The sequence below is a fragment of the Mauremys reevesii genome, linkage group 2 (assembly GCF_016161935.1).
Source record: "Mauremys reevesii isolate NIE-2019 linkage group 2, ASM1616193v1, whole genome shotgun sequence".
NCBI classification, from domain to species: domain Eukaryota; kingdom Metazoa; phylum Chordata; order Testudines; family Geoemydidae; genus Mauremys; species Mauremys reevesii.
Window position 1 is genome coordinate 64,043,609 of NC_052624.1, and position 22,544 is coordinate 64,066,152.

The window sequence follows — 22,544 nt, forward strand, 5'->3', positions numbered from 1 at the left end:
TTTTGATTCCGGTGCCTCATGCAAAGGAATGGATGTTTAAAACTCAACTGATATTTTGTTATGACAGTCTCTCCAACTATTTATATGGCCCTTATCACAGTAGCCAAGCAGCTCACAAACATTACTGAGTTAATCCTCACAATTCACCTATGAAGTAAGGAAATATTATTATCCCCATTTGAGAGATAAGGAACTGAGGCCCAGAAAAATGATGGACCTGATCCAGCATCCACTGAAGTCACCAGGAGTCTTTCAACTGTTTTCAATGTACCCAACTATTGCCAAAGATCACCCTATATCATATAGGCAGGGCCAGGAAATAAACGTAGATCTTCTGAGTCCCAGTCCAGTGCCTTGATCAAGAAACTATTAGTAAAGTGCTTCTGTATCATTTTTGCAAAACATGGGGCTTCTGAGCAATGTCCTTTTATTTCAATATTCATTATTTAAAAAAAAAGAAAAGTTACATGAATACTGTTGGCGAAAGGTATTGGAGTGATCATGCAAAGTGGCATTGTAAACTTCCCCACAGTGCCCTGCCAAAATTTCCCATTGCTTACATGGACAGATCATTTCTAGGGGTAAGTAGGTTGTTCAATCACGATACACGTTCAGCTCTTGGTTTTATTGCCAAAAATGGCCAAAAAGGGCCAATAGTGAAAGTGTTTTTTGGAGGGGGAAAAACAAGGTTCAGTATTTGTCTTCGTGCAATTTTCAAAAGGCCCTAATCTGGCCTTTAAATATTAAAGGATGTAAATAATCAGTGCTAGTCCAATGCCAATCCAATTTGCGTGAACTAATGCTATGTGAATGGAAATAACAGACATCACTCTTAACACAGGAGCCTGTATCTAAGTTTGATATAACCAATATTCAATGCCAGGTAGCATTTGATTTAGAATTCTATTTCAAAATGTTACACACAAGTGTCAAGTATAAACATAACTTATTTCAGTAATATCTATACTCCATGCAAAAAAGGCTAATACTTTCCATTTTCATTTGAATAAAAAGAAACCTATTAAAGTAACTATTAGTTTATATCTAATCTCCTAATGAAGTGTAAAATCAGATAAATTTATTCCTTTAAAAAAATGTTAATACTACATCTATCAATTTTCAGGAGAAACAAGACTGGCAGCTGCTTTTTGATCTTGGGAACTGCTGAACAAAAGAAGTACTAGTGCAAAAAATCCTACATTTTACTATATACCACATTTTTAGTCAAATTCTGAGATCTTCACTCAGCTTTTGCTTAGCCTTTTAGGCAAAGCTTTGCCTGAATACGGACTGAGTAAAAACTGAATGAAAGCTAAATAATGACTTCAAGATCTGGCCCTTAGAAAATGCTATTTTCACAATCTTGTGAAAAGTCATTTTTGAATCATGACCTGAAAAAACCCAAGTACTGTTTTTGAGAGAGGGAAACAAAATAAACTGATTAAAAAGACGTGTATTCTCTCTTTCTTTTTGCCTATGATTCAGCAGAATGAGAATCTATCATGGTTATGAAATTAACCTGCTGGCAGGAAGGGGAGAAAGGATTAGACTGTTTAGAAGTTTAAAAGATTGAAAGAATTCTATATAATTGATTCCATAACACTGGATTTCTCTCCCCCTGCCCTCCAAGCTTTGAAAGGAAACCTATGACTTGAGATAAATATATTTCACACATCATCATCATCACCACCACCCACCACTCCTCCTCCTCTTCTGAATATTTATCACTGTAATGTTATTTTTCAACATTTGAAATAACTGTTTTTGCTATGGAAATGCATTTATATCAATGAGACAAGCTATTTTAATTATTTTGAGATGGTAAAGTACCGTTGCTGAACATAGCCCTAATTTATGAATATCAGACCATAAAAAGAATATTGCCCTGAAGAAAACAAGGGCTCCTTATACAGCAGACCAACAAAATATGGTATGCAAAGTCTTTAACCTTGCCACAACAGTCAAGGAACTAACAGTGCAGGCTGATCATCAAATGTATCAGGAAATCTATTTGTGAACCTGCTAGCAGCCTGAGGCAACAGATGACATTGTAGCTTCATTCTTCATTGGGGTCTGATATATATGACTTGAATATTTGCTGACCTTATCTTGAGCTGTGGCCAATCTATTTTAGAGGCAAAACAGTGAACATATATGAAAGGTAATAAAAAGACATAATATGAATAGGAGACACACAGAGGGAAAGCAAAAGCATACTAGAGTGTGCAGCAGTGGCTAATATATCTTCAGATGAACCCTCCTGTTTTAATGTCTGTTTCTAATATGGTCCAAAGATGCAGCCTGCTGCTGAGAAAAGAGTGTATAAGTCAGTGCCAAAGACACTGCAAATCCTCTTTTCTCAGCAGTAGACTGTATCTTTGGACCATATTAGACAGACAATTAGAATAGTTTAGACTATTTTAAAAAAGTGTTTAAACACAAGAGTTAAAACATTCTTACAGTACTTCTGTGTTACAAAAATCAGTGTATTAAAAAATTAATCTTGCTTTTTTTTCCCCTTGCAGTTTTACAGGCATTATTTTGGATATAGTTCTTGAATGCAGTCTTAAAGTCAGCTTTCACTCTTCTTTTTTACAACAGGTTAATCTACACTGTTTTTAATAGCGACGACTAATAAATTATGTAGGAAAAGATAAAATCATATTTTATTTATTAAGATATATTAACAGTTTATAGCCAATACATTTATCTATTTCTGAGTGGTTTCAGAGTGGTAGTCGTTTAGTCTGTAACAGCAAAAACAATGAGGAGTCCTTGTGGCACCATAGAGACTAACACATTTATTTGGGCATAAGCTTTCGTGGGGCTAGAAACCACTTCATCAGATGCATGGAGTGGAAAACACAGAAGCAGGTATAAATACATGAAAAGATGGGAGTTGCCTTACCAAGTGTGAGGTCAGTCTAATGAGACAATTCAATTAAAAGTAGGATACCAAGGGAGGAAAAATAACTCCTTTGGTATCCTCCCCCAGCATAGGGTGGTGTTTATGTGACCATCGCTTATTAGCACTGTAGTGTCTAGGAAGTGGACCTCTTGTGTGGACTGGTCCAGGCTGAGGTTGATGGTGGGATGGTAATTGTTGAAATCCTATACTGGAAACCTACTGACCACTATACTTACCTACATGCCTCCAGCTTTCAACCAGACCCCACATCACATGATCCATTGTCTACAGCCAAGCTCTAAAAACAACCACATTTGCTCAGGGCCGCCCAGAGGATTCAGGGGGCCTGGGGTCTTCAGCGGCGGGCAGCCCTGCATTTGCTCTGATCCCTCAGACAGAGACAAACATCTACAGGATCTCTATCAAGCATTCTTAAAACTACAATACCCACCTGGTGAAGTGAAGAAACAGATTGACAGAGCCAGAAGGGTACCCAGAAGTCACCTACTACAAGACAGGCCCAACAAAAAAAGTAACAGAATGCTACTAGCTGTCACCTACAGCCCCCAACTAAAACCTCTCCTGTGCATCATCAAGGATCTACAACCTATCCTGAAGGACGATGCCTTACTCTCACATACCTTGGGAGACAGGCCAGTCTTTGCTTACAGACAGTCCCCCAACCTGAAACAAATACTCACCAGCAACTTCACACCACATAACAAAAACACCAACCCAGGACCCAAATCCTGCTACAAACCCCAGGGCCAACTCTGCCCACATATCTATTCAAGGGACACCATCATAGGACCTATCACATTAGCCACGCCATCAGGGGCTCATTTACCTGCACATCTACCAATGTGATATATATCATCATGTGCCAGCAATGCCCCTCTGCCATGTACATTGGCCAAACTGGACAGTCTCTACGCAAAAGAATAAATGGACACAAATCTGACATCAGGAATTATAACATTCAAAAACCAGTTGGAGAACACTTCAACCTCTCTGGTCACTCAATAACAGACTTAAAAGTGGCAATTCTTTAACAAAAAACTTCAAAAACAGACTCCAATGTGAAACTGCAGAACTGGAATTAATTTGCAAACTGGACACCATCAAATTAGGCCTGAATAAAGACTGGGAGTGGTTGGGTCATTACAAAACCTAAACCTAATTTCTCCCACACTAATTTCCCCCTACTGTTACTCACACCTTCTTGTCAACTGTTTGAAATGGGCCACTCTCATTACCACTTCAACAGTTATTTTTCCTCCCTTGGTATCCTACTATTAACTGAACTGTCTCGTTAGACTGACCTCACACTTGGTAAGGCAACTCCCATCCTTTCATGTATTTATACCTGCTCCTGTATTTTCCACTCCACGCATCTGATGAAGTAGGTTCTAGCCCATGAAAGCTTATGCCCAAATAAATCTGTTAGTGTCTAAGGTGCCACAAGGACTCCTCGTTTTATAAGTGACCACTCAGAAATAACATCAGTCATTGTGGCATGTATTTCTGATCTATTTTCAAGCCTTTAGTGAACTTCTAGCTTCCTACTTATTGTATACATTTCAGTAAGGGAAATATTCCATTATAATTAGGTCTTGGCATCAACTGTTCATTTTTTCAAAAATATCCACACAATTATTAATATTGCCTTCTTAGAACAATGAAAATATTTTCCCTAGTGATTGCCTTTTTATATTACCAGTAATGATAATTTAAAAATAAAGTGGATTTGAAAAGAGGGATTTGAAATTGAGACACAGGGTTTTTGTTTTTGGGTCAACAATTTGTACTCAGTAATGCCTGATATCAAACATCTTTCTTGGCACAAACAGGCACTGTAGGATCTTTCCCATTAGAAAAATAGGTAATATGTTAGGCCTAAAAACCTTGATAGTGTTCTTCAAGCACAGTACATTATGTGGTACTATAATATGACAGAGTTAAGAAGTGTCTCTACTCAAGTCCCAGGCCAACAGTCTCAGAAACATAAATGAGTGTCATGTAGGTGAGAATGTTCAAATAATAGACTGAGCAAGATTCATAACCATGTTAATTAACTCCAAGGTGCAGCGCACAAGAGAAAAGTGACAAATCATGTAGATTACTGCCACTGATCTTCACATCTAAATGAAATAAGACAAATAGGTGCCTTGAGCCCCTCTTGTTAACGTGCACAAAAGAAAGATCTCTAAGGAGTAGCAGATGTTGCAGCTCAGCATTCTGAAAAACTACCCCTGAAGGATTATTGAACTGAAATCTCTTTCTGGATGGCACCAGAATTACGGATATACATTTCTGACTACCTTGCAATCTGCTGTCTCTGTAATTATGGAATGGAAGCAGATGAAGTGCATCAGCTCTGGGAGTACTGTATCTTATTGACTCCCATCTTGACTTCTGAGAGTAAAGGGCAATGCAATCAGGAGGCAATCATCAATATTGGTGGATTATGTTAAGAAGGGAATTCACTTATGCCTCGTCTATACTAGGAATTTGCTGCGATTTTAGTCAGTTACTAGTGCAAACCTCTAGACAGTGTAAACCTCTGCGAGCTGAGATTTGCACTAGAGAAGCTTATCATGCTTTCAAGCAAAGGAAAACTCCAACAGTGCAAACAGAAGTTTAGCTAGCCTACTCTTGTGCACTAGTACATCCATGGCTGACAGCTGTAATTGCAGCAGATCTCCTGCAGAGATGAGGCCTGAGCCTCAATGACTCAGATGACCATAATTTGGGAGCTGCATTAGAAGGTAAGGGAGCTGTGATGCTGGCAGACCAAGTGCCAGCTCATGCCAAGGTCCCCATGCCTCAATTGCCACATATGTAGCTGGAACCAGTCTGGCTCACCTGTGTGTTAGCACTGTTAAAATGGGTATTAGAATTATAAGAATGTGTTTAGGGTTTATGGCATGTTTGTAAGTTGCTGCATACATTAATATCACTTATAATATCTGTATCCTATATTATATGATAATAGTTGAGCGTTTGTATTGTAAGCCTCTGTAACTCACCAGACAGGAGAGAGACATTACCTAGTGTGGAATGCTGGTCTCCAACAGAAGCTATTATCTCATGCACAACAGGGAAGACCCATCAACACCAAACAAATTATTGAGGTACAAAAGACTTTGCTGACTGCTCTTTCCCCCTCCTCGCCCCATGAAAATGAGTCATGCAAGTGAATTCCTTCAGCTCAGAGCTCAAGGGAGGGAAGGGAATAAAAGCACCTTACAATAAGGAACTGTAACTGTAAACAGCTTGGACTATGGGAACAAGGATTACTAGGCATAAGCAAAAGAACCCAAGTGCTTAACCTGGATTAGCCCTGAAGGCCATAAAGAGCTTATTTATTATAGAAGCTTCTATTACTTTTCAAAATTTAAGATTGAAACTAATTTGTGTGTATATGTTTACCTGCTCTAATCCTGTAAATAAATCTCATGTTTCCTATTCTAATATAATCAATCTTTAGATAGTACATTATGGGATTGGCTACAAATATTGTCTTTGGTGTGACATCTAAAGTGCAATTGACCTGGGATAAGTGACTGGTCCTTTGGAACTGGGAATAAACTGAATATTGCTACAATACTTGCTGTAAGGGACCATCTCTCACAAAGGGGGAGGGATAGCTCAGTGGTTTGAGCATTGGCCTGCTAAACCTAGGGTTGTGAGTTCAATCCTTGAGGAGGCCATTTAGGGAACTGGGGTAAAAATCTGTGTGGGGATTGGTCCTGCTTTGAGCAGGGGGTTGGACTAGATGACCTTCTGAGGTCCCTTCCAACCCTAATCTTCTATGATTCTAAAGTAGGCTCACTTAGATGGCAAAACAGATTGGAGTACCCAAGGTCACTGTCTGCAATTCTGTGTTAAAGCTGCTACAGTGCCTGAAGTTTACACTTGATACTTACTTAGTGAAATCTAAGTATAGAATTCACAATCACTTTGGGGTTTGTGCCCTGGTTCTTAACAGTTTGTCCTGAGTTTGGTTCTTGAGCCACTGCAGGACAGCTTTACGGGAACATAAAACATTCTACCACCTATATTCCTGAAAAAATAATTTCAGGGATTGGAGGTGGAGTTGGAGGAGGAAGAGAATGGAGAAGAGTGATCTAAAGTAAAAAAACCATGTTTTAGTAACCCCTTTCCTCTGCTCTCCACTTCTGCTGCCATTTTAATGTTATTACAGAAGCCACGCAAGACATCATACAAATATCCCAAATGTAGGCTGTAGTTATATTTGTGCTACTCATCACAAAATGTGACCTATCAGCAGACAATGTAGCCTGCACATGAGTGATTTCTCACCATCCTTTCTTCTTGCCCCTATGCACTCAAAATGTACTGATTTTATAATTCAGTTTTGGCAACCCCACAGCATTGAGAATTCTTATTTTCTCAGGCTCCATGAGAATGCATGGCCCACACAGAAGAGTGAGCATCCAAACCTGCAGAGGAAGATTGTTTTAAGGTCTGGAGCTCACAGCAGGAACCAGTCTAAGTTCTGTTCCACTTTGCAACCATAAAAGCATGTTTGCATACTGTTCGATATCAAACACCATTGAGTACCTGGTGTTTGATATTGAACAGTATGCAACATGCTTATGACATGTAATAGGCTACAAAATCTGAGTTCCTAGCCTCGGATAACAAATCAGAACCCAGCTCTGGCATATGTAGATAGAATGCATGTCTTTTTAGTGTAATGGACACAGCTGTTCCCTTGAGCTGCATAGAGCAGGTGGTTCAATGAAACCATTGCTTAAAAAAATTAAATGACAGCAGGTTGGGTTGAAATAAAAAAATTAAATAAGGTCTATATGCACAAAAGTTAATTACTGAAGCAATTAATCTTTGTTCTACAAAACGATGTTGCAAGTGAAACATTTGGGCAAAATAACCACTAACTAAACAGCTTCAATCACACACAATTTAAAAGGGAGACAATCAATTTGAAATTTAGAAAATTAGAATTTAAAGTAGTTTCCGATATTAGACATGATCCTGAAAATACCACTGGCAATTTCTGTGATTTTACAATAACCTTTTCCTAATTTTTAAATGCTTCTCTCACCCAAAGACTTATGTGCAAAACAAACTCACTGGGGGAGGGGGAATAAAAATCTCTCTCTAACTTTATGTTAATAGTACACAAAAATATATCATACAAACGTTTTTGAAGTTAGTGGCATCCCTTTAAATCTTCTTGAAAGAGTAATACCTTCTTTGGGAAGAACAGTAATTTTTGTCATAGAGGAAATCACACCAATGCCAGCTATTATCAACCATATGTATCTTCTTTTGTCAGGTAAAATAATCACTCACTAAAACGCACTCCAGTGCTTACTATCATATACTTCCCCCCCATTATTTCACTGTCATCCCTCCTCTGGAGCAGAAACCATCCCAAACTGTATAGTGGATTTTAGATGGGGGGAGGGATAGAATCCAACAACAAAAACTTATTTCATGTATAATTTAGGCAAGTTTAAACTCAGTGGGTTGGTACTGCAGTCTATTGTCAGTACTTTGCACTGAGATCTAGGGTCAGTCTGCCCAGCCTTATGAGGTTGAGAGCAGTGACAGACTCCCATTCGTATCTCAGCCTCCACAGAGCAAAGATGGAGCTAGAAACTGGATCCTATCTATCGATACAGATAATCCCATATAGTACCTGTCTCAAATACATATCTCCAAGGGCCTGGAAAAGAAAAAAAAATCCCAAGAATCATTGACTTTTTCTGTAAATGAAACCCAAACATCCCCAAAACAGCAGCATGCTGATTTACCCAAAATGGGGAAACCTGTTTTAAATGAAGAATGCCACAGTGTGTGTGATACTTCATGTATGTTTAGTTAGGGCTAAATTGTGGCTTTACTAAAATCCCTAAATAAGGGGCATTGCTTAGTTGTACTGCCTCGGGAGCAGACCAGATCTCTCTCTCACAATATGGCTCCTGGTTCACCCTTGTCTCAGGGGAGAAGTAATCTGCACCAGCTCTCTGCCTTGCACAGACTACTTGCCTCTGCTCTGGCTCAGCTGAGCTGTCTGGCACATCAAGGACGGGGAGAGAAAGTCAAGGCTCCATCTGCTCCCCTGTCCACCTGAATCGGGTGAATGAAGAGAGGGAGGTGAGGTGAGGCTGTGATGTGAGATACAGCTAGCCATCTAATTCTCCTGCACTGGCACATACCGAGGATCACAACTGCGCTCTCATTCAACAATTTAAAAGCAAGAGCTTTATTAGCTAGATAAATAATTTTTAAAAAGTTGTTTAACTTCTCAGCAACTTCAGGTCTTAAATTTAATGCATCTGGTGACTCTGGCCAGACTTTAAAAAGAGAGAGACACTGGGTTGAGGTACATTTTCAAAGCCCTAAATAGAGTTTTAGCCAGGAAGCTCCCTTTACTGCTTTGAAATTTCACAAGTGCACTTTAGTGAGTGACTCTTTCCAGGAAGCAACAAGATTATAAAAGTAAATTCATACCCCAATGCCCAGCATCTTGCAAAATATTTATTTTTAATAATTCCAAATTATTGACCAAATGAACTGAATGATGATCAACTGATTAAAAAGCCTGGAGCCTTTTAAAGAGGATGAAAATAAAGTGGCTCATTTCAGGCCTTCCACAATTACTATCTCCTAAAAAGAGACTGTAGAGCAAGCACATGCTAATAGTAAACGACAACAAAACTTTGCACATGTTATACATAGTACCTTTCATTTGAGAACATTAGAGTGCTTTCAGTTCTTTTAAGTAGATCTCACAACACCTTTGAGAATTAGGAACTATTACAACATATCCATTTTATTGATGGGAAAATCAAGTCGCAGAGAGGTAACATGATTTAATGATTTGCATAGGGTCTAGACACAAATCAGTGGGAGAAACAAAATACTTGACTCCTAGTCCCTTGCTGTAACTACTGCAGTCGGAAGGTGCAATTCCCAGATTGGGTAGACATCCATGCACTAGCTCTGCTCAAGCTAATGTGTTAAAAATAAAAGTGTGGCCGCAGCAGCATGGGTTAGCTACTCGAGTACAACCCTGTCAAAGGTCCTAAGTACATTCATGGGTGGCTAGCCCAAGCCACTGCCCATGCTACCAGAGCCACACTGCTATTTTTAGTGCACTAGGTGGAGCAGAGCTAGCACATACATGTCTGTTCTAACTGGGAATTACAGCAGTGTAGACATACTCCTAAATAACAACACCTCACAGAGAACTGTTTAATAATCCACCCATATAAATTAGACTTCAGTCATGGAATTACAAAAGCTGATAATGTCCAGGCCATGTATTCATGTCGGCCCTGATTCTACACATGCAGGCAGACCCTTAGCCCTGAAGAGAAAATTTCTGATATCAATAAGGCTCCTTACGGGCCCAGTGGTTTGCACGTCTGGCTCAGACTGCAGTATTAGTCCATTAATTGGTAGGACCCTTTTCCCTCCACTGCTTTTAGTCTCCACATATTCACTACATTTTCTCATAGAAATGGTGTGTCTTTACAAAGACTTATGCTAGCCGACATGCCAAATACATGCTAGCTTTAAAAAGGCTTCTCTTGCCAGCTGCAAATGAACTGACATTATAGATTTTTTTTAAAAAAGCATACCAGTTTGCAACCATCTCCAACTAGTCATTTTGATTAAACCAAATATATTCTGTTATAGACATTTTAACACAGAATATTTTTAAACACTTGTTTTGTACAATATAGGTCTTAACATAAAAGGTTTAATTCTCAGCCCAGGGTATCAAGATGATCAGACATCCAGTAAACTATGTAAATATTTTCAGAAGTTAGCAAACATGCAGTACAAAATTTTAAATAAAGTAAGAAGTGTGTAGGTATGTGCACTGTTCTGGTATATATAGTATGCACATATATTGCTGACAGTCAGGGCAAACCATAGGGGGTCATATTTACAACTGAAAAAAATGCTTACCTGTTAATGTAACTTAGAGCAACATATGTTGGCTGTTGTAGTTCTTGTTTCTCTAACACACGTGGGTCTGTATCTGTAATAAAAATACAAGTATGAATTTGCTATATTTGCACTGAAATATACGAGTCTATAAGGCAACATACCTGAAGAAGAAAAATGTAAAGTACCGTAGCTAAACCCCTTCTTAGAATAAGCTCAGAGCAGCACAATCATTTGTTCATTCATTCATAAACAACAAGATATTTCATTACTTTTCAAGGGAATTCCAAACATCAACAGTGATATAATTTCCATGTGTCATACAAACTTCATAATCCCTCTCATAAATATTAGTTTTCATTGCTTACAGTAACAATGTTGGCATCATTTCCATGGTTTACACTATTAAAAATGAAATAAAGTCAAGAATTAAAGATTTCTTTTAAGACATTTCTAAAGTTGATCAACAAACTGTGACACTTTACAAAGGGACCAGTTTTCACAAACAGCTATCTGTTGAGGTTCATCACCTATTTACCTCTGCACACACAAATTCTGCTGCTTCTCCTACCCTAGGTGTGTTATTTTCTAACTCTTTCAATCAGAAATGCACATGAAAGAATACATGTAGCAAAATATATGCCTAGCACAGGACTGCCCTTCAGAAGCAGAGAAGCAAGCATTTGTCAGTTCCCACTAACACTGACTTTACCGTTCAAGAATGAACTGTACCTGGTTTTATGCACTAGTCTTGTTCAATTCAACTTTGCTTTTATCTAAACAAAGAAGCAGTCTTAGTCCATGTTGCTGAGATGAAGAAAGAGCATACACAGTTTTAAAAAACAAAAAAGTACTTTAAGAAAAAATAGGATAATCTTGATTTAAAAAATGGAGTTTGGCCTCATGTTCCAATAGAGCCCCTTTAGAAATTAAAAACAAGAACGGTTTTAAAAAGCTTCCAGCACAAAAGGTGTATCATGCGTATGAACATTACTATGCTGTATTATCACAAACTGTATGTACGTCTTTAACAGCAAGTCTATGGACAACTTATGTTTCCTAACTATGAAGAATGCAGACTGTTTTACTAAATAGCTCTCTGTAGTACTGCTGGTATCCATCTTTCATTTCTCACTGCAAAGAATATTGTCAACACACTCTTGCAATATTCTAGACGGAACCTATTTTCTCCACACAACTTTAAGCGATGTTATTTTTCAAAAGTTCATTTCCCTAATATTGTCATATGTGCTTTTGAGCTAGTCAGGAGCATCTGTATTCTATTTAAAAACATTCCAGTAATAATCTTAGGCCCCAATTCTTTAGCCCTACTCAGGTAAAACTTCCATCAAAAGGAATGTCAGTTTTTGACTGAGGAGTACAAGATTATTCAGTTCTCAGTTCTAGTCAATTAACATTTTGTTTAATGAGTGCAGTCACTCCTGGGCTGCCATAAAGCTTAAGAATAATTCAAAGACTTCCCCCAGCCACCCAGATTTGTTCCATGGCAACTAAGAATCTAAGTTTGACAACATACTTCACCAACAGGCCCATACATAGATGGAAACTTACAATTACAACATATTTGATTGAGCAGGTTTAGAGAACAGTCACATATACATACATAGTGTCAAGCAGATCAACAACCCGTAGCCAATTACTTTTAACAGGAAACAGACCTTTTCTTATGTCTGAAAAGCAGTTGCAGACTACAGAGATTACAGCGATCACCAACACACAGTGCGCTGGACTGCTCTAACTGAAGATAGTGACAAATCAGTTATCTTATATGTTATCTTTATGCTCCACTCAACCAGGAATGGCAGGCTCAAACACAAAAATCTCTCTTTTATGTGCCTTTGCATTACTGTGAGACCTCCATTCATTTAGCAAGCCAAGCACACAACCTGCGTCATGATGAACTCTCTTAGATTTACATCTTTGTGGTTCAAGGTCTATCATGGGACTGCCTTCATGCAGAATGTCTGCAGAGCATTATCCCCCGTCGGGGTCATCCTAAAACCGCTTCAACCCAAGTTTAGGCATCTGTGGCTAAATATCTGCAGCTTCCCTAATCCAGTTCTTAACTTGGATTAACCTTCATCAACAATGAACAGTTTCTGTGACTGAATGAGGCGACTTTGGGGCTGGTTTGAGTCAGAGCGCTACATGTATATGTGAGAGAGAGGGGCTAAGAGAAAAACTTTATAGTGGAGTGTCCACCACCTATTTGCTTTATGGGAGCAGCTCCCCCTAGCACTGACTGAAGATAAGAAAGCCCACATGACGTTCATCTTGATATGTCAGAACATAGTGTGGGAAACTGTTTACCTAGAATCTGCGCACAAGACAGATCAAAACTGAACCCTCAGATCATTGTTTGTAGCATTCTTGTAGCATCTTTTATTGGACTAACTTCTGGTGGTGAAACAGACAAGCTTTCAAGCTACACAGAGCTTCTATTCACAAATTGTCTAGGAACAGGTAGCAAAGGTCTCATATTATAGTATCAAACTGATTTCAAAATGTCTTCAGTGAATGATTTTTGGTTTGCTAATCATTTGGTAATTACCCTTCACACACAGTGCTGTGTTGGGCTATATATACACAAGTCATGAGGTATTCCTTCTGTTCTCTGGTTGGATGATATACATAACTCATCAAAAAAGCAAATGACATATTGTGAAATTTGAAATTACTTTAAAAACTGCTTTTGCATTTGCACTTCTAAAGCTTGAGACCTTGAATGTATGCAGAAAGAAAAACACAAAAGGGTAATAAATATGGTCAAGCTAAAATTCACTTTCAAAATTAAAGTTCCAAAAATGTTTTCCACTAGACTAATGAAAATCATATTTGCTTTTCTAAATATTTATTTGTTTCTATAATAATGTAACTTACTTGCATTTAGCACCTCTTATCAGAGACTCTCCAAGCACAATTATTCATTGGCTTTTGGGGTGGAGCTTTAAAGCTTTAATAGAGGGTGAAGCTGTGGGAACAACAGAAGCAGTTGCTGCTGTCTTCTGAGCTTTTGGATAATTTCTTCTCTGTTTCACTTCTCTGAACAGCTTTCACTCCAGCCTCACAGTACTTGGTTCTGCAAGACTACAACTAACTATTCTCTCACCTCTCCTGCCTTTGTTCCAGCAACATGGGAAGACAAGACAAGACACAATGGGAGTAGTTTAATAAGGCTGCAATTTTATTCACTTAACATATCTGGGGAATACTCAGCAATAAATCATATGGTGCAGGTCATAATTTTTTTCTTAATTGTTTCCATTTATTTGGGGGAGGGCTGCCATCCGCCATCTCCTTTTCCAACCTGGGCACAGTCAGCCCATTGCTGAGACCCCACTGTTCTCCTTTCGTATGTAGGTTCAGAGGGATGGGAAAAACAGGGAGGGAGGACTGTCTCCCTGCTGTACCAGATGTTAGGAACCCCAACCCCCTTATTCCAGCTTCCTTAGGGGATGCCTCCCCTAAATTCATTCCAACTCCTGTTTATCAGGGAACTGTATCCCTCTGTAACGAGTAGCCACAAAGGGTACCTGCCACACTTGATATCCACTAAGTTGCAACATCTTGACCTAACCTCACCAGGTCCCTGACCTGAGAAAAAACCTACCCCACCTCAGCCAATCTAGCAGTGAAGAACAAATGCCTTATCAGCCCTAAAGAAAAAAGAAGACTAGTGCAAGACCACAGCAGGTCACAAAATCCAGTCCTACTTAATCCCAGGGTTGGGAGGGTGCTACTGATTGATGAGAGAGAGAGATCCCTCTAGAGTACATCAGATATAAGTACCCTCACCCTGGTGAGTTGGTGCCCGCACCTTGTCTGGTCACTCCTTGTTCTCCTTTGGGCTCCACTCAGGTAAGTCTGTCCCTCTTTCCCCTGCCTTGTAATGCAGCAGGGATCATGAAAGGAGCCCTGTCCTGTTTTTCCCGCTGCCCAGACAAAGAATCACCACATGCAGTTGTGGTAAGCACTATTATGTCATAGGGCTGGTCTTCACTACCGGGGAGATCGACACTGCTCCAATCAATTTAATAATTGGAGATATATACCTATCTCCTAGAACTGGAAGGGACCTCAAAAGGTCATCGAGTCCAGCCCCCTGCCTTCACTAGCAGGATTTTTGCCCCAGATCCCTAAGTGGCCTCCTCAAGGATTGAGCTCACAACCTTGGGTTTAGCAGGCCAATGCTCAAACCATTGAGCTGTCCCTCCCCCACAAAATGGAGATATATCTATCTCCTAGAACTGGAAGGGACCCCAATGCAGTGGGTGTCGATTTAGTGGGTCTAGTGAATACCCGCTAAATCGACAGCGGAGTGCTCTCTGGTCGACCACGGTACTCCACCTTTCAGAGAGGAGTAAGGTAAGTCAACCAGAGAGCGTCTCCCATCCAGGCAGTGCAGTGAAGACACGGGGGTAAGTCGACCTAAGCTACGTCAACTCCAGCTACGTTATTCATGTAGCTGGAGTAGCATAACTTAGGTTGTCTTACCCCGGTAGTGAAGACAAGCCCATAGTCTTGAACCCTATTAGCTATTTACTCATTCCTTACCCCGACTTCCTCTCCATGCCTGTACCAGTACCCTTTCCCCTCAACATCCCTTCCTCTCATGCTCCCTTCACACATCTCATTTTCATTTCTTTCTCTCCCTTTCTCTCCTCCCACTTTCATCTAGGGTGACCAGATGTCCCGATTTTATAAAGACAGTCCCGATTTTGGGGTCTTTTTCTTATATAGGCTCCTATTACCCCCCCCCATCTTTCCTGATTTTTCACACTTGCTGTCTGGTCACCCTACTTTCATCCTACCAATTTCTCGTTCCCCCCAAAAATTGTCAATGCAGTTATTGAACGAGATAAAATTAAAAAAACATTATATAGATGTGTATAACCACCAGTCAACCTTTGCACATGACAAACCTAAGGTATCCCATGAATTTTTACTCTACTAACCCTTGTAGTTACTTTCCCTATTCCCTCTGACTTTTAGTGTGCTCTTTCTTATTGTGCCCTGCTTTAACTACAGAAAGTGTCTATTTTATTTTATATTTCTATCCATTTAGTGGATGGCACTAGCAGACTTTGGGGCATATAATGAATATATGATATTATTTAGTAGTAATTATTAATGAAAACTATTTTTACCTAAGTGAGCTGTGAATTATTATACCCATTTTACAGCTGGATGAACTGAGGTACAAAGAGATTAATTGTCCTACTCAAGATTAAAGAGCAAGTTAGTGGTAATGCCTGGCATTAAAGCCATAAACTCTGACTCCGAAAATATTACACATACTCAAACGGTAAAACAGATCTGTGTAGTCTCAAAAAGAAATTAGCTATATATATAAAATGGCTATATAAAAATGCTCAGTCAATGTTTCCTTAAGTACCTGCAGGCTAGTAATCTTAATACAAAGTTGCCTAAACAGTTTTCAGTGGGACACCTATAGATTTAAATGTATCTGCAGGTGACGAATCTTCAATATATTTCACTGCAAGCATCCACAAATCAGTGCACACAAAAAGCTGCAGGAATTGATCAGTTGTTGGTCCGCACAAGTATCAGTTTAACCACCTGCTTCCTGAGTTATTAGTGTGTGGTACTAATGACTCACTATTTTACTGCGTTAATTATATAGTGAAGCTCTTTAGATCCAGCAGAACAAAGCTTCACTTCCCAACTGCAAAATATATAAGCCACCTTCATTATTTCTTCTCTCTCACACAATGCAATATGCATCACTGAATACATTTTATAGCATCAGGAGAGCAGCAATAAGCAGATTTTGAAGCACAGCTCTTTACTCTACAGTTCTCTTTCTCTCTCACACATCCCCCCTACAGTACTAGGTTTTCTAATGAACAGTTCTAAGAAGGGATCTTTTTCACTTCACTTCATATTGCATTGTTACTCTGCCTGTACACAGCTTTGCTATAAGAGATGGAACATAACGCTAATTAAAATAAAACAAAACATACAGCTACCCAGATGCTACTCTGCTTTGTTTGGTTATGCCACTGTTAAAACTTGAACATTGACTAAAACAATCATCAGATGATCAACTTCGGTAAATGATATGATGTAAACACTTAAATATTTCATGCCAATATGCCATGCTTTAAACTGGTAAAGAGACAAGAAGTGTCAGCATTTAACTAATTTGGTCTTCCAAGACTATAAATAACTACACTGCACCATCTTTATATGGCTGTTGTAGGAAGCCAAGCTTTTTCAGTGGAGCATGTTATAAAAAATGCATCACTGATTACAGCACCAAGTTCCAATGTTACAAACAAACACAGTCTACAGTGTTCTTTTAAAACTCAGGAAGCAACTTTGTTTCAATAAGTGGAACAAACAAAAATCCAAAAGCTCACCCTGCCACATTGTCTAAATGTAATTTTCACTAATGCCAATTATATCCTTTTCTTTCACATGAACATTTTAGCATAAAATAAACGCTATTATAGTTACTAATTTTATGTCCATTTACTATTCTTAAATACAGAGTCAGTTTTTAATCAGGTATACACCCGATAAAGATCAGACAGTTTTGATAAGAAAATTTAATAACGTTTATTAAAAAAATAAGCCACAGTAACAACTGGCTTTATTCTCCACAGCCTTTTACCTTATGTAATTATTGACACTGATGTAAGAGGGGTGAAAAACACTATCTAAATTACAATGGTGGCATTTTACACCCACTTTGCATTCCTTTCTAACACAAAGCAAGGCAGTAAAGAATTAGGCACAATTGTTAGCAGTGAACTGAATAGCAGCAGTCCACTGAGCCAGAGTCTTTCACCTCTAGATCCCAGGTTCAAATCCAACCTATGTTGTTACCTGAAAACTTTTAAAGAGGCCTTTAAAATGAGTTGATCATCTTAATCCAGTTCCTGGTGATCAGGTGTTCTTATTACAAAACTATTACTAGTTCTAGTACTATTTGTGATAGTCTCAGAAAAAAGACTAATGGCTGAATGTGATGAAGACTGAACTATTCTTTCCCTTCATAGAGGTAGTCTTTCCAGAGTAGGGTTGAGTATGCTGTCAGACCACTGGTGAGAAAGCTTGCACTGTCAGGGCCTATGTTGTACCGGTTTTGCATTAGCAGATGACTTTAAGCGAAGATCATCAAAGCTGGGTGCTAAAGTGTGGCACATAAATCCATATTCAGGTGAAAAGCAAGTTGCCCAATTTTCAAAGGTGCTTATCATCTGTAACTCTTATTGACTTAAGTGGAGTTGCTTCTACTGCGTGTCTTTGAAAAAAAAAATCAGGCCACTCATTTAGGCCCCTAATATTAAGTTTCAAAGCTGAGTCTTTTATCTCCAGAGCCAATCTTCCATCCCATTACATGAGCATTAAATTCACAACAACAGAATCACAAAATATTTTCAGGATTTTTAGAATAACTATTTCTCTGTTTCTAATAAATCTTACAGAATGTGGACATTTCCCCAATATTTACAAAAGAAAAAAATAAAAATCCTGGGTGTGATTTTCAAAAATACCTAAATAATGGAAACACTGACTTTCAATGGGAACTGTGCTCCTAAGTCACTTAGGGACTTATGAAAATCAACTCCCTAACATAAAATCAAAACAGATGCACAACATACTATTATTAGGTTCGCAAAGGTCCCCAAATTCCCCATTAACTTCATTTGAAGAACATTCATGCACATATTACCACCTACACACCATCCAGCATCAGCTTCTTAGAGTGCCTGTGTTGTATGTAACTTGGTATTTCACTTCATCTTAAAAACTGACTGCTACAAATCAGCTCAGCTCATTAATTATAACTAACTTTCCCTAGACACTAGCTTACTTCAACTAATGTATGCCAAAAAAAATTTTGAGCTCAAAATAAAAAAGTCAACATTTTTTATACAGTGACAACATCTGAGAAACAAGAACCCTTCCCTGTTGTGTCATAGAAAAATATATAGTTTCTTGATGGATACTGCAAAGGTATATGTCAATTCAGAGAACATAAGTAGAAGCAAACCTATGATCCATTCTTATATCAACAGTATAATTAATGAACAATACAATCTCCCTCCCTCTGCCTGTCTTTTTTTATTTATACTGTAAGCTCTCAGGCAGGGACTGGCTCAGCCTTCTCTACATGGAAATTTAAGATGAATTAAATAATTTTGTGAAGTTAAAATACCTGAAAGCCCATTTAGCTCCTAATATGGATGTTCTCATTCTGAAATAAGTGGCTTTAGTTGGTTTCAGCTTAACCCATGTCTTCAGTACAGGAACTATAGTGGCATAGCCATACCACTGTAGCTATGCAGCATAACTCCATAGCGTAGAAACAGCTTACAGCAACAGAAGGGGTTTTTCTGTTGCTGTAGGAACACCACCTCTCCAAGTGACAGTAGCTTCCATAGATTTAACTGCGCCTACACTAGGGATTAAATCGGCATAGCTACAATGGGCAGGGATGTGAATTTTTCACTGCCCCTACATTTTAAGAGTAAACCACCCCACAATCTCAAACCGAGGTCACTTTACTTTTGAATGAGAACACCGAGGTAGGGGTTTAAATGTGCTTAAACATTTAACTGATCTATGTTAACTTCACAGGTTCAGTTAATTCATCTTAACTTACCAGAGTGTCCTCATTCAGACATGTTCTTACTAAGTTTCTACAGACCCCAGCATATATAGACCTATAGAGTTCTGACTGAAGCCTCTAGATGCTAATGTAATACAAAATCCTTATTAACGATTCCATGCTTACTGGTGGCTCAGCAACAGAATTGACCAGCTCACTGGGCATTTTCTGATTTTTGTACATAAAAACAGAATAAAAGAAATAAAACAAAACAGAAGATTTATGAATCTTTTATCAGTTAACATCTATTTGATTTATTTGTGACAATACATGATAAAAATCAGATACTGTATCAGAAACATTACAGTGATTCTTAAGCTGCTGACAACACTTGGACGTACTATGAAAAAAATCATCAGGTAAAATTATGGCTTTTATGATCATTTTAAATCTTTCAAGATCATGCTTTTAGCTTAATTATTGCACGCTAATAATTGGCCATACTACTCCTTGGGTTTGAACAGTGTAACTAAAAGTAACCTTTGGAGCTGTCATGTTATCTTCAAACAGGCAATTAAAGTGAAAAATGAGAGTGTGCATAACTTTCCAGCATTGTCTATTATATATAAATAACACTACATACAAACAAGGGCAAGACAGTGGGATTCAACCCAAACATTTATCAGCTCAGTCAGATCTTCATTTGTTTGCTTTAAAAATGCACTCTCCTGTCATTTTCTGTCCTATAACTGTGGTGGTTCTGTTGCCATGAAAAGAGTTCTTTATTTTCTATTTACAAATTAAAAGGACTTTCCCTCCCACAGCACAAAAGCCTTTGGGGGTTAATTCGTATCTTGAAGTACAGTAGAATGTTATTATTTGAACTTAGGCTGTAACAAATATGCTTGGATAACCACAGAATCATAGAATGGAAGGGACTTTGAGAGGTCATCTAGTCCAGTCCCCTGCACTCGTGGCAGGACTATATTATCTAGACCATCCCTGACAGGTGTTTGTCTAACCTGCTCTTAAAAAAATCTCCAATGGAGGAGATTCCACAACCTCCCTAGACAATTTATTCCTTAACCACCCTGACAATTAGGAATTTTTTCCTCATGTCCAACCTAAACCTCCCTAGCACTGACTGAAGATAAGAAAGCCCACATGATTTCTACATGAAGCACTGGGGGGAAGGCAGAGTTCAGGCCTCATTAGGAAAATGTTACAAACTCTTATGCAGTACCCCACATAATTCAGTGGGAGTCTACCCAAGTAGAGCCAGAGGGAGGACAGGGGCCAAAAATGGTTCTCATATAACTTTGACCACCTCTGTCCTTGATTTACAAATTTCTTGCCATGTATCATTTGTGTTTTTCTTAGTTAAAATCAAGCATGAAAGAGAGGGGAGAGCACAGAATAAGTCAAACAATTATTATTAAAATGAGTATCAGGACTCTCAATCTAGGATAAACAATTTTTAAAGCCCTTCATTTCTGATTTTTAACAATTTTTACCAAAAATTTTCAAGGTTACATAAAAGCTATTATTCGATTTTCACCTGAATTTTGGACCACTCAAGTACATGAAAATACCAATTTTGTTAAACAAATGAAATACATTACATTAGGTAGACGTGTTTATGTTAACAATAAATTAGTTTAAAGCCTGGTCTACACTAGGCGTTTAAACCGGTTTTAGGAGCGTAAAACCGATTTAACGCCACAACCGTCCACACTAGGAGGCACCATATATCGATTTTAATGGCTCTTTAAACGAGCTTTCTGTACTCCTCCCTAACGAGAGGAGTAACGCTAGTATCGGTATTAACATATCGGATTAGGGTTAGTGTGGATGCTGATCGACGGTATTGGCCTCCGGGAGCTATCCCACAGTGCACCACTGACCGCTCTGGACAGCAATCTGAACTCGGATGCAGTGGCCAGGTAGACAGGAAAAGCCCCGCGAACTTTTGAATATTTCCTGTTTGCCCAGCGTGGAGCTCCGATCAGCACGGGTGGCGATGCAGTTAAAAATCAAAATAAAGAAAGAGCTCCCGCATGGACCATGCGGATGTGATCGCTGTAAGGGCAGGCAAATCTGTTCTATCAGCGCTCCGTTACAGAAGACGAAATTCAAAATCATTTTTAAAAAATCTCCAGACAGACGCCATAGCAGGGGCTCAGCGCACTGCTGCGTGACAAACGTAACGGAAAGCCCAAGAATCAAATGGACGCTCATGGACTGGAGGACTCAAGCTATCCCACAGTTCCTGCAGTCTCCGAAAAGTATTTGCATTCTTGGCTGAGCTCCAAATGCTTCTAGGGTCAAACACAGTGTCCGCGGTGGGTCAGGGCATAGCTCGGCAATTTACGCACCCCCCCACCCACCCCCAGAAGTGAAAGGGAAAACAATCCTCTCTTGACTCTTTAACATGTCACCCTATCTTTACTGAATGCTGCAGATAGACCCGATGCTGCAGCACTGAACCCCAACATCCTTGCTTCGCCCCGCCATGGGTGGCTGATGGTGCAATATGACTGGTACCCGTCCTCATCATCAGCCTATTGGCAAAAGGGGCAGTGCAAAAGGACTGGTAACCATGATGACCAGCATCTGTTAGGTCAATCAAGGGCGCCTGGTCCTAATTTTTCATGGTAGATGGTGCAATATGGCTGATAACCATCATCGTCATAGAAACAGGGGGCTGAGCTCCATCAGCCCCCACCCTTCATGTGTAAAGAAAAGATTCAAGTGCCCCTGAACTAGCAGAGGGATGCTGGGCTCCTCTCCTACACACTCCTTACTGTCCTGTCTGGACTATCATAGCGGCTGGAGGCTGCCTTCCATCTCACTAACAAATCACTGTGTCTTATTCCTGCATTCTTTATTACTTCATCACACAAGTGGGGGGACAATGCTACGGTAGCCCAGGAAGGCTGAGGGAAGAACGGAATCAACAGGTGGGGTTGTTGCAGGAGCACCCCCTGTGAATAGAATACAGCTCATAATTTCTGCAGGATCTGACACAGAGCAGCTGTGCTCTTTGGTGATACAGTGGTTCTCTAGTACACTTGCCCATAT

The 22,544-nt window shown here is 39.2% G+C and overlaps 1 protein-coding gene across 3 annotated transcripts in view; it reads right to left on the reverse strand.

The window, feature by feature from the left end:
- The window catches only part of JAZF1 (JAZF zinc finger 1), a 265,569-nt gene that overhangs the window by 122,844 nt on the left and 120,181 nt on the right, over positions 1 to 22,544 (reverse strand). For all 3 annotated transcript variants that reach the window (XM_039521096.1, XM_039521097.1, XM_039521095.1), the window contains one exon: positions 10,883 to 10,955. In XM_039521096.1, coding sequence (XP_039377030.1) covers positions 10,883 to 10,955 — 73 coding nt within the window. The remainder of the gene's footprint in view (positions 1 to 10,882; positions 10,956 to 22,544) is intronic.